Source organism: Cynocephalus volans, chromosome 1 (genome assembly GCF_027409185.1).
Source record: "Cynocephalus volans isolate mCynVol1 chromosome 1, mCynVol1.pri, whole genome shotgun sequence".
Taxonomy (NCBI): Eukaryota; Metazoa; Chordata; class Mammalia; order Dermoptera; family Cynocephalidae; genus Cynocephalus; species Cynocephalus volans.
The window spans coordinates 121,207,409-121,222,676 of record NC_084460.1 but is presented as its reverse complement, the minus strand read 5'-3'; the positions used below and the strand labels follow the sequence as shown (position 1 = coordinate 121,222,676).

The window sequence follows — 15,268 nt, the reverse complement described above, 5'->3', positions numbered from 1 at the left end:
GTTGCCTTTGCAGGTAACTGTGAAGTGAAAAAACAAAGCAACAGGAATTTGATTGTGGGGGTGGAGGGTGTTGTTAAATTATTGAAAAAAAGAGATCATTTTGGCCTCTTTTAAATGGGCTGGTGGCAGAGTTCCTGCTGAGTAAAAGAAAAATAGTTTGTTGAGCTTTTACTATAAATAAATAATATGAGATTTATTTTCTCCTTAAAGACAATTTTATTCCAAATAAATTGATATTTAATTGTCAGTGTCCTCTGGAGTTCATCATTTTAGGTGCTGCATGGAAGTAGAAACTATATGTCAGTTAGAGTGTTCAGTCTTCTTCTTGTAAATCTACTACTGCTGTCCTTTTGGAGCCTAAATTAAATATGGAGACTTCTCCTTATCATAAACTATAGCAAGGATCCAAGAAAATTTATTGGCTCTGCTGATATATGGGTATTACTTTGGGGGATTAAACTAATTGATATTTTCTGTTGCACACTGAAGCATATATCTTCCTTCTCTCATGTTCTGCCTCAGGAGTTCCTTTGATGATGTATGAGAACAAGGTTGGAGGATTACAATTAGGAAAGGGGTGGGGGGATCCGAGAACTTCAGGTTGGCAAAAGGAAATACAGCTTTCCGAGCACGATGACATTATACTGACTGCAACCAAGGACAGAGCTGAGAACTGATCACTTCTACCTCCCAAACATGTGCTCTGGGCAGTTCACCTCTCCTTTGGACACTAAAAGCCCCTTATTTATATGGGAATGTATCCAAGATAACACAAAGGATTGGATTTTCATGTCAGACTCTCACTAATCAAATATATGATAAAGTATAAGGATTTACTAATAATTTCAAGGATACAAATAATCCCAAGCCAGAGATGAAACATGGAAAAGTCACCAGTGCAGCTCCAAGTCCTGTCTTATATCATCAGAATGTGCTCTGGCCCAGATTAACATGGAAGGTTTCAAAGTGAAGTAGGTTGAATTGGGTCACTTACCCTGAAGAGAGTCATTTTGGTATGTACTGACTTTTTACTTAAATAATTGCGTAGCTTATGTGACACTTTCCAGAGAGCCATACCCCTAAAGCCAGGTTTGCTTGCCATCAGAAGTCCTAGACAGGCCAGATATATCCTGTTAAAAGCATTTCATAGATAAGTACCATTAGTTTGCCAGGAAGTCTGTCATTAACATATTCACAAGATTTGATCTAGTGAACTACTTTCTTTCCTGGAAGTGCAACCCTACCCAACCACCCATCCTTTAACCCGTCAAAGAGTATGGATTGCGGATCGGTTGCTTAACTGTTTTCTTACCAGTGTCACAGTGAACAAGATACAGTAACCCTGATAGGAAAAATGAAAAGCCAGCATTCTTCTGGTTTGGGTAAAACTCATTCTAAATGTTCTTATGATTCCTGAGATAGCTAGAAGTGATCTTTTCTCCATCAACCAGATACTATACATCTTTTATGGGGATGGTTATGGCTGAATCTTCATGACATGCTCCCAAGCTCCTCAGGAAGTAAAAGAGAGACTGGATATGCTCCAGGAAGTCTCTGTGTGATAGAGAATATGTGGGAGACGGGGTTGTTGTGGTGGGTGAACTGCTAGACTTGGATTCAGGAGACCTGGAGGTAAGCCCCTGCCTGGCCTCCATTGAGTTACATAAACTGGGGAAAACCACTTCATCCATCCTAATCACAGTTTCCTCACCTGGCAGTGGAAGGATCAGTCTAAAATTTTATCTGTTGGACCCAGGTTAGATTCATATGATCCAAAAATCTTTTATAACTACGGAGTGTTATTAACTTATAATGTCTCTAGCCTCAGGTTGCCCTCAGTAGCATGGAATCAGTAGTAGAGGCTTGTAAATAAAAGTGCTGTTAGCAATAGGTATGCAGTGATAGACAAGTGCTTTGTGTTCTGTAGCACACCCTTCATCTTCTCTTTATTTTTCTCTTTATTCTCTCTATTGTGATTCTGCAATACCGCACCTCTGTTCATGTGTTTGCCAGAGGTGGTGTTTCCTTCTCCAGGAAGGCAGTTCAGAGACAGATGGTGCCCTAGTTGCTGACTTATAGTTCCAGCCATTTGGGAGTTGGGTTGGATTGAGTTAGTGTGGACTAGATTGGGTTGAGGAAACCAGTCTGGGAGAAAAATAGTGGTTAAATTCTTTAGCGTTAACCCTCCACCACCCCCACCCCACTCCACTTTCTTTATAGCTCAGAGGGAACCAATCCAGAGAGAGAAGCTGGTGTATAATTTCCTTAGTAGGTTAGGTGGTGGAAGGGCTGCAAAGCTGGGGGAAATGGTCCTAATTGTGTCTTGACTTTTTTCCCCAGGAACTTTTAACTTGCTGTGAAGAAGGGAAAGGGGAGCTCAAAGATGGCCTGGAGGTGATGCTCAGTGTCCCAAAGAAAGCCAATGATGCCATGCACGTCAGCATGCTGGAAGGTAGCTGTCCTCCCAGCCCTGGGGAGGCCTCCTCTATTCCTAACAGCAGGGAGCATGCGTCATGGGAGGGAAGCAGCATGAAGTCAGGCAAGGGGCAAGGTGGCAAGAAAGCGGAAATGGCAAGTTGTTACACAGGTCCTTGGCATGTGAGAGGACCTCCACAGGGACCAACTTGGCTAACCCTCTGCCTCCAGTAGGACTAGGCCTAAGCCATTTAAGGAATGTGGACATCTTGCTGCCAATGAGATAGTCCAGAACAGGCCATCATCCTGACTGAATATGCTACCGCCCGTAGCCATTCTGGTAACTACATAGCATTTGCATTGCTTTTATTATTAGAATATGTAGAAATCCTGTTTATACACACACACACACACACACACACACACACACACACACACACAATCTTCAGCCTTATGCCCTTTTTTTTATTGTGGTAAAATATACATAACATAAATTTACCATTGTAACCATTTTTAAGGGTATAGCTCAATAGTATTAAGTACATTCCCATTCTTATGCAACCAGCCTTTTGTCCTTCCTAGCATGTTAGAAAAGCCCAGCCAGATAACCCTGATAGGACTTCAGCGAGCTGGAACTATGTTCTTGGGATCCAGAAACTTCATAGAGTAAGGCTCCAATAGAGTGGTCTTAACACCGCAAAACAAAAGGGCAGAGCAGCCATACTGGGGTGGAATTTGTTAGGTAAGTTAGCATTCCAGTCTGGGCTGGCAAATAAATGCTCAGGGAAATAAGTATAGTCTGTTGCAAATATGTAAGCATGTGGGCTATTTTTTTCTCTTCTGGGCTCCATCCCGCCTTGCTTCCCCACCATCACCATTGCCACCATTTAAGAGACTTGGTCTGGTCTCAGTACTTCCTGAACTACCCTTAGTACAGGAAGCCTCAATTCTTAGAGCAAAGGATCCTCGTTATCTTCCCCATACTGAGCAGGAACCATCTGAATGTATTCCTGTTGTCACAATTTCTCCACCCCTGTCTTTTGCTGTTTGTACCTGTGTCCCCACTCCCCACTGGGCATCCTCTTCTGTAAGTACCCTGCTCTTCCAGCTTGTCCCTGACCTGTGTTCTGGACCCAGCTATTCCAAGTATGGTCTGTGGAGCCATAGCAGCAGCACCTGGGAGCTTGCCAGAAGGGCAAATTCATGAAGGTGGTGGACTTCACCCCATACCTGCTGAATCAGAATCTCTTGGGAGATGGGGGTGGAAAGGAATCTGTGAATCTGTGTTTTCACAAACTCTTCAGGTGATTCTTATGCACACTAAAGTGTGAGAGCCTCTCTTAAAGACTTTAAAGTGACATAAATATAAATGCTTGAAGCCTTGTGCACCACACTATACAGGAGCAGAGGGAAAAGTCCTAAGAATGGAATGTAAGAAAGAAGGGAATGACAAATAAAGTGGAGCCAAGGACACTGGATCAGGCTGTGTTTGACCTCAGCCCCACTCAGAGCTCTGAGTTGGGAACATCTGGGGAGCTGTGGAGAAAGGAACTGTGGGATTTGCCCTTGCAGTAGGTCCCAGGCTTACAGAGGATGGGAGGAGGCGAGGTTGCATAGGACATTTACAGGAAATTCCACTGATATATATAGGAAATGTATATAGGAAACACAGTATGGGAAGCAGGCAGGGGAGACCAAAGTGCAGTCCTATAGAAACATCTGTTTAAGTGTTCAGGGGTGTCTGGAGTCAGCAGAGAGAGAAAAACCTTGTGGGGGAGCCGAGGGCTAACAATTAGGAAGGCCTTTCTCCAAGAGGGGAGTGGAACTTGGCCCCTCTGAATGTGTGATGGTAGAGAAACTCCACAGTGTGGAAATGGGTGTTTTTCAGGGTTCGATGAGAACTTGGACGTGCAGGGGGAGTTGATTCTCCAGGATGCCTTTCAAGTTTGGGACCCGAAGTCACTGATCCGGAAGGGGCGGGAGCGGCACTTGTTCCTCTTTGAAATCTCCTTGGTTTTTAGCAAGGAGATCAAAGACTCTTCAGGACACACGAAATATGTTTACAAGAACAAGCTACTGGTAGGTGGGGCAGGCGGGATAAATCAAGACTCCTGCTTTCATAGGACCCTTGGGCAGGAAGGGATCTTGGTGCACTCAGCTCATCTCTTCCCCTGCCTCACACCAAACCACCCAGACAAATGAAAGTGTCTATTTGGAAAGCTCCCACCCTCACCTCCCACTCTGCATTTGAGAGTTCACAGTTCTTTTTTGCTTTTCCCTCTTCACCTTCCCTCCCTTGAACCTGCTAATCAGGCACTTGCCTGAAGGTCCTTCCATCCTGGGTAGATGAACAAAATATCCAGTCTGTTTAAGTTTGATTGACAGAAGCCCCTCCCTCGGTCCTCTCCTCTTTGTTGCCTTTCCCTTCCCACCCCAGCCCTAAGTCTCCCCACTGCCCCTCCTTCCCCGCCTCTCACAGGCATTTCCTGTCTACAGACCTCAGAGCTGGGTGTGACTGAGCACGTGGAGGGCGATCCCTGCAAATTCGCCTTGTGGTCTGGGCGCACCCCATCCTCAGACAATAAAACAGTGCTGAAAGTAAGTGCTGCTGTCTGCTGGGCACAAGACCAGGGTTGGGATGTTGTGGGGACGGGGGTCATAGAGATGTGATGCCTAAAAGCTGGGGCCTCCACTGAGCATCACATGGGTATTGAGAAGCAAATTCCAATATGAAGGTAGACCCCGAAGCTCAAAGATGAACGGTCTCCTCAAGTCCATGCATTTGCATGACCACAGAGGGAAGAAGGCAGAGAGTGGCCTGTTGGGCTTCCTCAGCAAGGCCCACTTAAACTATGTTCTGCCCGTATGCCCCCTTCAAGTGGCAAGAACAACAATTGACCCTTTGACAAAAGGCACGTTGATTTGCTTCACATTCATTCAACATTTTTTCCTGAACCCCTTCTGTGTATAGGTATTCTGCTCTGGGAACTTACTTTCTAGAAGCCCTAGTAAATCACACTAGCATGGGAACTATACTGATCTAGAGAAGTGTCAAAAGGGGCCTTTCCCCAGAGGACAGCCTTAAGGAGTCACTTCACCTCTCCAGGGGGCAGCCTGGGAGAGAGTCAGTGCTTGTGGTAAGCCTAGCCTGACTCAGCAGGGATCATGCAGGCAGAACCCCCACCAGCCATTTGCTTTCAGGGAAGTGCCTGTCACCAAGGAAAGATGGTCCAACCCTGACAAAAGCTTCCCACTGTTCATGCTACATTACCAGCATAGCTGCAACGTGTCATGAGACAAAATTCCCTGAAAAAAAATTCCACAAAAACAAGTGGGATATTCATGGAATGATAGCAGTGACTTGCTAAAACCCCAGGACTGACTTCCAGTCAGTGCTAGCCTGTGTAGCCATGCTAGGTGTTGAATGCCCTGACTATATCCATACTGGGTGGTGAGTAGACACTGCCTTCCCATGCCCCCTGCTGCCCCTTCCGGTACCCCCAGACCTCCCCAGGATCTAGCAACTCAAGTGCTAATTCCTAGCCCAGTGGGGCCTCCAGATAGTGCTCCAGCCCCAGGGCAGATATCAGGATTGGTCAGTGCCTTTTTTCTAGGAGTTGGAGAAACGCATCCCTGGGATTGAAGAGGCACAAGTATAAAGTGTGAAATAAACTCCCCAAACAGTTGGTATCCTTGAAAATCACAGATGACAAAAAAAAAAAAAAAAAAAGAAAATCACAGATGAAACCTACAGGAGGAGGGCTGAGACTGTTCTGGCAGGGTGGAGGGAGCTGGGGTTCTGAATTTTTCTCCCTGTGGCACTTCAGGCCTCCAACATCGAAACCAAGCAGGAGTGGATCAAGAACATTCGAGAGGTGATTCAAGAAAGGATCATTCACCTGAAAGGAGCTCTAAAAGAGCCAATTCAGCTCCCCAAAACACCAGCCAAACAGAGGAACAATAGTAAGAGGTAACAGCGTCTCTCTCCAGCACTGCCTGCCTCACGTGCTTCCGGGAGTGGGAGTGAGTGACCCTTTGCCTCTGAAGGGGTGATGCACTCTGCAGGTGGCACCCTCTCCAGGAAGGTCCTTGAGTTCCACCTAACATGAGTTATCTCATCTTTAAGCATCTCACCAATTGCTGTCAATTAAATTCAGCAGGGCTTCACTGAGCATCTTTTATGTGATAAACACTCCTAGGTGCTACAAGATAAGAGGAAGTGTGAGATGAGTTGCTTCCCTCAAGAACCATGTAAGAGTCATGTCTCACACATGGAATAGTTAGGCAAGAAGAGCCAGTATCATCCGCAGGGATAATAAATGCTATAAGAATTCAAAGAAAGGGGACTGTAGATGAGCCCTAGAGTGGAGTGTCTGGAGAAAGCCTTGGGAAGGAAATGAGCCCTGAGTAGAGAGCTCTCTGGAATGGTTAGACAGCAAAAGGGCTTTGTGTACTCTAATGCATGGGTGGTATGGTGGGGTTATCATCGCGGCCCTTACTACAACTACCGCAGAGTCCTCACCTTCATTCACCTGATATAAGCAGTGTCATTGGGCAAAAGAGGACCTATTTCTTGTATCTTTCTGGACCCTTCTGAATCCCCGTTTCCTCTAAACCAGTGGATGACTTCTTAAGCATTTCTCAAGACTCCCTGTAACATCCACACTTACAATCTCTCTTTTGGAGGGCACTTCAGAAGAAAGTATACAAAAACTTTTTGAAAAAAATTACAGCAAGAACAGAGTTCTGGGGTCATGGTCACTGGTGGTAACAGGTTCTCCTCTCCTCCCCTATTCATGAATGGGATAGATCCAGAGGATTTAGTTGACCCTTTGGCACCAGCCAGGATAATCAAGATGGGGAGCCAGCATGGGGCCTACAAAGTAGCAGCATTAGTCCTGAGTGAGGTGATAGCCAAAGAACGGTGTGAACAAGGTAGAGATACCTCCATGGGGCAGAAGCCCCAAGACCTGCGTGGCCAGGATAAGGTCACCTTCTCAGTGCTGGAAGGACAAATTATGACAGTATTTGAGGAGGAATCATTTTCATTTCAGTCACCATTTTCAGAGTCCAACTAAGGGGTAGACTTATTTTAGCACTGGAGACAGACCCTGCTTCAGGGAGCCTCTATTTTAATAAAGAAGATACAAAGGAAATAGTAATAAGGAACTGATTGTGCAGGGCTGTGGTGAGAGAGGACACTCAGGTGAGGTCGGCTAGGTTAGGAAAGGGTGAGCATTTCTAGAAGATGGGAAGGGCATATCTTGGAAATGCGCCCCACATTTTCTCTTGTCCTGTGATGTGAGGGTGGGAAACCTTACAGATTCTACAGAGAATAGCCAGGCAATCTTTAGTTTCATTAGGGTGGCTCCCTGGATAGAGGGACAGAGTTTATGGGGGTGTGTATTGGCTTGAGGAATACCACCCACACTCCTGGATGGGCTCACTACATCCCCCAGACCTGGCTTCATCTGGAGTGGACGAGAAGGACCCACAATGGGCCAGAATAGCAGGAAACAGGAAGTACAGCCAACTCTCAACTATCTACAAATGGTGGGAGCCGTGGTTCAGATAATTCAAAACAACAGATGATCAAAAAGTCCTTTATTTTTGGTTTTGAAATGCATCACATAATTTCTTTTTACAGCAGATTTTTCTTCCTACAAATGTGTGGCTTATGTTATTAAAATAAGTTGGCATTTCTCAAGCCCACAAGTGGTGGTGAAAGAGCAGTCAACTTAGAAATGTTCTGGATGGGAGAAAATACTTTTTATGACAAGTAGACACTGTACACATGCACACACATGTCAACATACACTCCCACATACACCACATGATAATTGTTTTGACTCTGTGAAGTGGACTCATTATTTGTGGCATTTTGCCCACATGATAAGATTCTCAGGTATTGAGTTCCCCATCCCCTCATGCCATCACTTCTCCACAAGCAGCATCGGGGTGAAAGCATGCATGGGAAGAGCTGTCATTTTCTGTCATCCAACCCCTGCTCCCCATCTCCCCTGATTTTTCCTGACGTAGACCACTCGGCCTTCAGCAGTTCCCAGGCACCCAGTCCTTCTTGGCCCTGACTATGGGCTCAGTACAGGCTTGGGGCACAGTTCTAACGCTACAGAGTAGAAAGAACATGTGAGCAGGACAGCCATGAGGTCCAGGGGCCCAGGAAAAGGTCCAAGTGCTAGGAGTGCACTCAGGAGACTATCTTACCAGACAGCCAGGAGCACAGCTGGCTCAAATACTGCTGTGAAATCCATGACTGTTCTCCAGTCTATGAGAAAATGCCTTGGTCTTCCGTGTTGATGAGAAATCGTCAAAAATAAGCATGAGATCAAAAAGACCCACCAAAATGAAGGCAACAACTCCTCCTCCATAAGAGTTGAGAGTCCAATGTCAGCAACTTCCCAAAAATAATCTCCCTTGGAAAATGTATCCCCCATTTTCTTGAGCAGAAGAAACACAAGTCAAAAAACTATCAGTTCTATTTTCTTTGTAGGTCAGCTATAAACTAACCCCACCCTAGTAACAACATGCAGAAAAAGTATTTGAATACCCTGAACTCTAGGATTAGAGTGGAAATGACCCAGTCAGCTGGGAGTAGAAGCCCGGGTTCTGAGTAGGATATACATCTTCCTACTGCCTGTTATAGATCCATTCTCTGTAGCATGGGCTGGAGGAGTTATGGGGAAGGGGTCATTTTGCATTCGGTTAACAAGATCGTGATTATGTGTTTACTAAGTACAAGAGGTGATATCACTGAAAATCACATAGGGCTGCTCCCTTTAGCAGGATCATCTTAGACAAATCCCTGCCAGAAAGTGCTGAGGCGCTGCTCTGCCAACCCAGCTGGAAATCCTTGTGTGCTCTAAACCCACAGTCGTTCCCCCCACCCCCACCCCTGTTTTTTTTTTCTCTTCTTCCTGTAGGGATGGAGTGGAGGATGTTGACAGCCAGGGAGATGGAAGTAGCCAGCCAGACACCATCTCCATTGCCTCCAGGACCTCTCAGAACACAGTGGACAGTGACAAGGTAGGACAGAGCCCCAGCCTTCCTTCCCCCAAGACTTCTTGTTGGCTTCACAACCCCTGGAGAGGTGCCCCAGAGGAGTTTCTCCTACTATGGATCCTAACCTCAGGAGCCAGTTGTCTCTTTATGTCCACCAAAGGGGAAAGGACAGGGCTGGAGGAGACATGTCACAGCACCAAGATCTTGTCTGTCAGGACAGAAGACTGTGCTGGTCAGTCTGACTGCTCATGTTGGAAGAGTTTAACAGCAGTGGAGAGGGTGAATAGAGAGAGAGTCTAAGTTTCTTCTCTTTCTGAGATGCCCCTCCTGGGCTGCTCAGACTGCTCTGCCTTCTGGGAGGATGGATCTCAGGGATGCTGACATTGAGATAGTTTCCTGAGACCTTAGTGGCTGTGATTGACTCATATTTATAATGATTTGAATGGGGCTCATCTCTAAGTTAGATCAAGACTAGTGGTTTGGGAAATGGCCACAGAGATGCTGCTTTGTAGGGGCCTCTTAACCAAATGGACTCTAGTGGAAATGATGCCTTCTTCTTGCCAGATTAAAGGGGTTTAGTTCCCGAGGGACAGGAGGACCAGGAAGTGAAGGATGAAGGATATAGTATTCTTATGCAATAGCCTGGGCACTTGTTCTCTTACATCTTGGAGCCAAGTAAGTGAGAGTTAGGGGTCCTGATAGGGATCAAAAGAAAGGAGACTGTAGCAAAGACTCTGTGTATTTGCTCAAGCTAGGTGACAAATGCAACTGTCAGAGTTTGCAGCAGGGGGAAGAAAGGGTCCATGTCCAAGCCTACTCTCATTTGCTTATTCCAGGATCCAAAGAGTATGAGATGATCTTTTGCTACGTATTAGTGATTTTATGTATGAAGCTGAGTTTTCAAAGACTATTTGGCCCTAGTTTATCCAGACCTAGTATTTTGGCCTGCTCCTTCAGCCTCAGGCAATAGGCTGTGTCCTTCATTTTTGTTTTCTAAGTTATAGGTTTTTTGGTTTGGGTTTTTTTTTTTTTTAAGAATATCTGCATTCATTCGGATTTTTCCTAATTTTTTCCTTACTGGGGAAAAATGCCACTAAGACCTTAGCCGTGGGGACTATGCCCCAAATCTCCTGAGATTATGGCATCAAATCACCCTAATTATGCATTAGACATTCAAGTAATTTTATCTGACAGTTGCCTTCTAGTTTTTAAGCCTTTTTGACTATCAGAGTAGATGGAAAATTAGCTTTTTTCCACTTGTAAAAACATACAAAGATACGGCTCAAATGACATGACTTAAAAAATACAAAGAAAACTATTTCTGCAATTTCCTGTCTTCTCTGATCTGCTGTCTAGAAATATTAACCTAGAACAGCCTATGAATGAAAGTGTACTTTTTCAAACAGTCAGTAGGTGGTAAGTCAAGTGTGACATTTCCCATGTTCAGACACAGACTATGAGTTTCATGGTGCAGGGGATTCATTCCTTCCAGTGACTAATCTGTCTTTCCAGCAGACCTGACTTAGGCACAGACACCTATATTTCAGCCATTTGTCTTAGGAAGACCTCAGCTCCAGTGTGAGGCTGGATTAGATCACCTCTGCCAACATACGGTTCATTATTAATGAGGGTTCCTGGTACTTCTACTTTAATCTGCAAGTAAGGAAACTGATACTCAGAGAGACTAAGTGACTTGCCCAAGGAAATTCTAGTGATTAGTGGAAAAGCAGGAACTAGAACGCAGCTATCCTGATTCACTGTTATGTTTTCCCCACTCTAAAAGTCAAAGCATTGAGCTCTCGATGTTAAGATTAACTCAGCTGGACAGTCTTTCTGCACATTTTAGAAAAACAGCAGCCACACATCATATTTGCGTAAAAGCACCCACCATGTGCTGAGCTTTGTGCTGGATACTGTGGAGAGATGTGGACTGTCTGTTGAGTGTGAATCCCTCTTTTTGTAATTTTTTGTTTCCTGTCTGTCTCTATAGCCAGGTCATGGAGCCCTTATAAGGGCAGGCCCGTGTTTGTCTGTTTTGCTGCTGTACTTCTGGCACATAGCACACATAGATGCTCAGGAGATACTTGTAGAATGAATGAACAGAGGGGACATCGTGCATGGTCCCAGGGAACTCCAGGATTAAGAGGCAGCTGAAATCAGTGCTCTGAAAGTAGCCACCGTATAAACATTGTATTCTTAAATATGCTATAGGAGTTAAGAAGTTTCCTTACCTCCATGCAGAAAACTTTATTAAGCCTTTTAGGAACATTAACCCCAAACTACTTTTATTAAGCCTTTTAGGAACATTAACCCCAAACTACTATCAGGATAGCTGGCCTTAGGGGACATGAGCAGAAGTTCAGGAGACGATGAGAGATTTTCTGTTCCATACACAAAACTGGGAAAATCACTTAGAAATATCCACATTTCAAAATAAAATAGAGAGAGGCCTGTCTATGACAGTGCACCGTAACTTAGAGCTTTCTTACCCTTGTACCACAGGACACTGGTAACAGGAAGGCTGCATGTCCATAACCTGCACTTTCTCTCCCTGGTGAAGTGTTTCATTGGTAACATTTATAAATGTTTATAAATGTTATCAGCAGTGTCAAATTGTCCCCTCAATATACTAGAAGGCCAGGGATCCCTGGTTTCCAAGTGGTCAGGTGGACAGACTCTGGAGAAGAGAAAGATGGAGTGGATGGATTCAGGTAGACACAAGGGCGGCTGGGGGAAGGGAAGGGGCAGAGGACCTCACAGAGATCAGGGTCATTTTAACAATGGGTTTCTAGAAAAGTACCCCAGTACTCCTAATCCAGAAGAACAACAGTAATGGTGGCACTGTTGGGCTAGGGGGATGAGGAAAGTGTAACAATTAAAGGACTATGATACACTGACCTGAGGAGCTGTGTGGGGCCCAGGGAACCTCCCCAGTCACTTCTTGTGTATTTTGTATGCTGTGCTGTGGTGAAAGGAGTTTGGACACACCTGGCTTCACATCCCAGCTCAGACACTTACTCTCGATATCTGTTACTGTGCCATAGTTTCCCTGTCTGTGAATACCCACCATACTAAGTCATTGAGAAGATTAAATAAAATATGTTTACGTGGTAACTATTAGACATTCAGTAAAGGTTACTTCCCACCCTTACTAGAGGGGACGCCAAGGTTTAGATAGTAGGAATAATAGTGCACAGTTATTTAGCAGACTGTGAGGATCTTTGAAAAATCTTGAGTAGAGTTCTGCCCTCTGGTTCCATTTATTATTCATTTATTAACTAATTGTCAACAGGTCTTTCTCTATATTACACCTAAAGTGATGTAGCTTCAATTCATCTGTCTGTAAACAGAATACCTTTACTCTCTGTTCTATCTGCTAGCCCTTAGAATCTAAGACTTGGATATTTGTTTTTAGCATTGGCTTGTGGGTTATTTTATTATTTAATGTGTTTAATCTGTTAATATCAGGTATTAATTTTAATGCTCAAATTGTACTGTATCTGGCCTGTGGAAGCCTTTTAAGGCTTTGGGTGTTTGGAGATGTTTGTCATATCTTTTCTCTTAACCATCTCTGTTTAGGTTAGAAGTCCTCAGTTTCTCCAGCTGTTCCTTATATTAATATATTTTCAGACCCTTCTGCATCCTGGTTGCCTTCCTCTGAATTTACTCCAGTGTGTAATTTCTATATAGAATGGGGTATCTAGAATGGTACACATTACTGCAGATGTGATCTAACCAATGTGAGCACAGCTCCTTGTTCTAGGGCTACTATGTACTGGGTCCTCCTTATGATGGTACACCATGTATAGTGCAAGGATACTTCAAAAAGCTCATGGAAGAATAGAATTTAAAGATAATATGAATCTTTCCACAAACTTTTTGAAGTACCCTTGTGTATATGTCCCATGTTGGCTCATAAAATCTCCATGCCTTTTTCTTGGATTTCCCTTATTTGGGCAGGTGTCTTAGTAACCTTATATCTATTAGATTTTCTTTTATTCAGTTTCATCTCAGGATTCCGGCATGTATTGAATATAAATTATCTTGTCCAGTGTGTTAGCTGTATCTCCCAGCATTATTGGATAAATGTACCTCCTGTGGCTTCATCCAACTTCTTGCTAAAAAGGCAAGTTGAGGACAGAAGACTAGTGCTCAACCCCACTCCTCATTTCTTGGCCAGGGTTTGGCACCTGAAAACCTCCTTGTCTACCTTTTCGTTAAGATCTCCAGAGAAGCGAACTCAACCACTTTTCTTTATAGTAGAGAAGCTGGACTGTTTGCTTATGCTATAAAGCCTTCCATGATGAGAAAACAGTCTAATGTTCTTAATTCTGCATTCAACACTGGCAAAGCCAATGCGGGTGCCTCGGTAAATGGTGTTAATATCTTTCCCAGAGCTGCTTTTGTTCAACCTTCAAATGGGTCTGCGTAAGTATATTCTCCCTTAGATCTGTCCAGTGCAAAAGTGTTATCTCCCTGACTGCAAACCAGTGAGCTTCCTTTCTTCCCTAGTGGTCTGAGCTCCTCCCTGTTCTGTCCAGGAATTCATAGGACTCTGGGCAGGACATTCCACTGTAAAGTCTTTTGCCTATATGTGTATTACTAAATGATGGGGCTTTATGACTACACTTCAAAATATTCAGAATTATAGAACTCTAATCAAGCAAGGCTGAATAATGAAGTGGCAGCAAAGAAGTATCTTGTTGTTTAACATGATGGATATCTGCCAGATAATTTCCAGCTAATGGTACAAAAGCGGTCATGCACTGCAATGGTCCCAGTGCATGTATCTACCATTTAGGCTAGGCATGCTAGAAACATTCGACTAATGCTTATTGAATTGAATGTTACAGACCCATCCTAGTAGGAGTATTCTGCATCCAAAAGTCACTGTGAATTTCTTGGCATGTCCAGGCTGGCTGAAGACTGGAAAATTTAAGTGCATTTGAGTTGCAGGTGCTCTTTTCTGCAATAAAATAAAATAAATTATAAGGGAAAGAACATTGCTGGAACATCCCAGCATCCCAGGGCCAATGTGTAGTGTGCATGAGGAACTTCAGTAACAAGCTAATGTGACCTGAGATATGAAGTGGGCTGATAATGGTGCTCTGCTGAAGGGGGCTGGGGAAATGCCTGGAGAATTCTGGAGGTTTCAGGATCTAACTCATGGTTTTTAAACTGAATTGTCAAATCACTGTCAAAATCATGACTAAGATTTTGTTTTACTGATTGGGAAGGAAGGCTCAGGTCAGAGAGGGTAAGGGCCCAATTAAGAGGAAAGTCAAAGGATTTCTGCAGTGTCACTGCTGCTTTGATAAAGGGCCATAGTGTATGCCTATAACAAGGGGCAGGGCAGCCTGGCTGCAAGAGCTCCCTGAGAGTAGACTTGTAAAGCCTTACCTGGTTCATCAGAACCTGACAATCCTAGCGCCTGCACACTTGGAGCACGTAGCAGGCCACTGGGTGCGAGAGCGGTAGTCAGAGAAAGGGCCCAGTCCCTGCATTGGTGAGGGCCTGGCCCCTGCACTGGTGTATTTCCAGCCTCCTAATTATTGCACTGTGTTGAGGCCCTCCTTGCTCTACGGCAGATGATGTTCTCCATGCTGGGAGTACAGCAGTGAATGAGAAAAGACCCTGCCATCTCCAGCTGACCTCCTGGTAGGCAGGAAGGGTGGACAACCAGGAAGAGAAAGGATGGCATCCCTGGTTGTCTGCTAATAACATCAGAGATAAACAGGTTTCTTGGGTTTTTTTCTAAGAAAAAGTGGGCTAATGCTGCAATTGAAAGGACTTGACATTGTATAATGTTGAATATACTAATTATCCTGATTGA

General features: G+C 44.4%; 1 protein-coding gene across 6 annotated transcripts in view; it reads left to right on the top strand.

Moving 5' to 3' along the window:
- KALRN (kalirin RhoGEF kinase) overlaps positions 1-15,268 on the top strand; it is a 621,231-nt gene that overhangs the window by 429,861 nt on the left and 176,102 nt on the right. For all 6 annotated transcript variants that reach the window (XM_063076707.1, XM_063076704.1, XM_063076720.1 and 3 more), the window contains exons 29-33: positions 2,341-2,452; positions 4,304-4,494; positions 4,912-5,013; positions 6,243-6,385; positions 9,357-9,459. In XM_063076707.1, the coding sequence (XP_062932777.1) occupies positions 2,341-2,452; positions 4,304-4,494; positions 4,912-5,013; positions 6,243-6,385; positions 9,357-9,459 (651 nt within the window). The remainder of the gene's footprint in view (positions 1-2,340; positions 2,453-4,303; positions 4,495-4,911; positions 5,014-6,242; positions 6,386-9,356; positions 9,460-15,268) is intronic.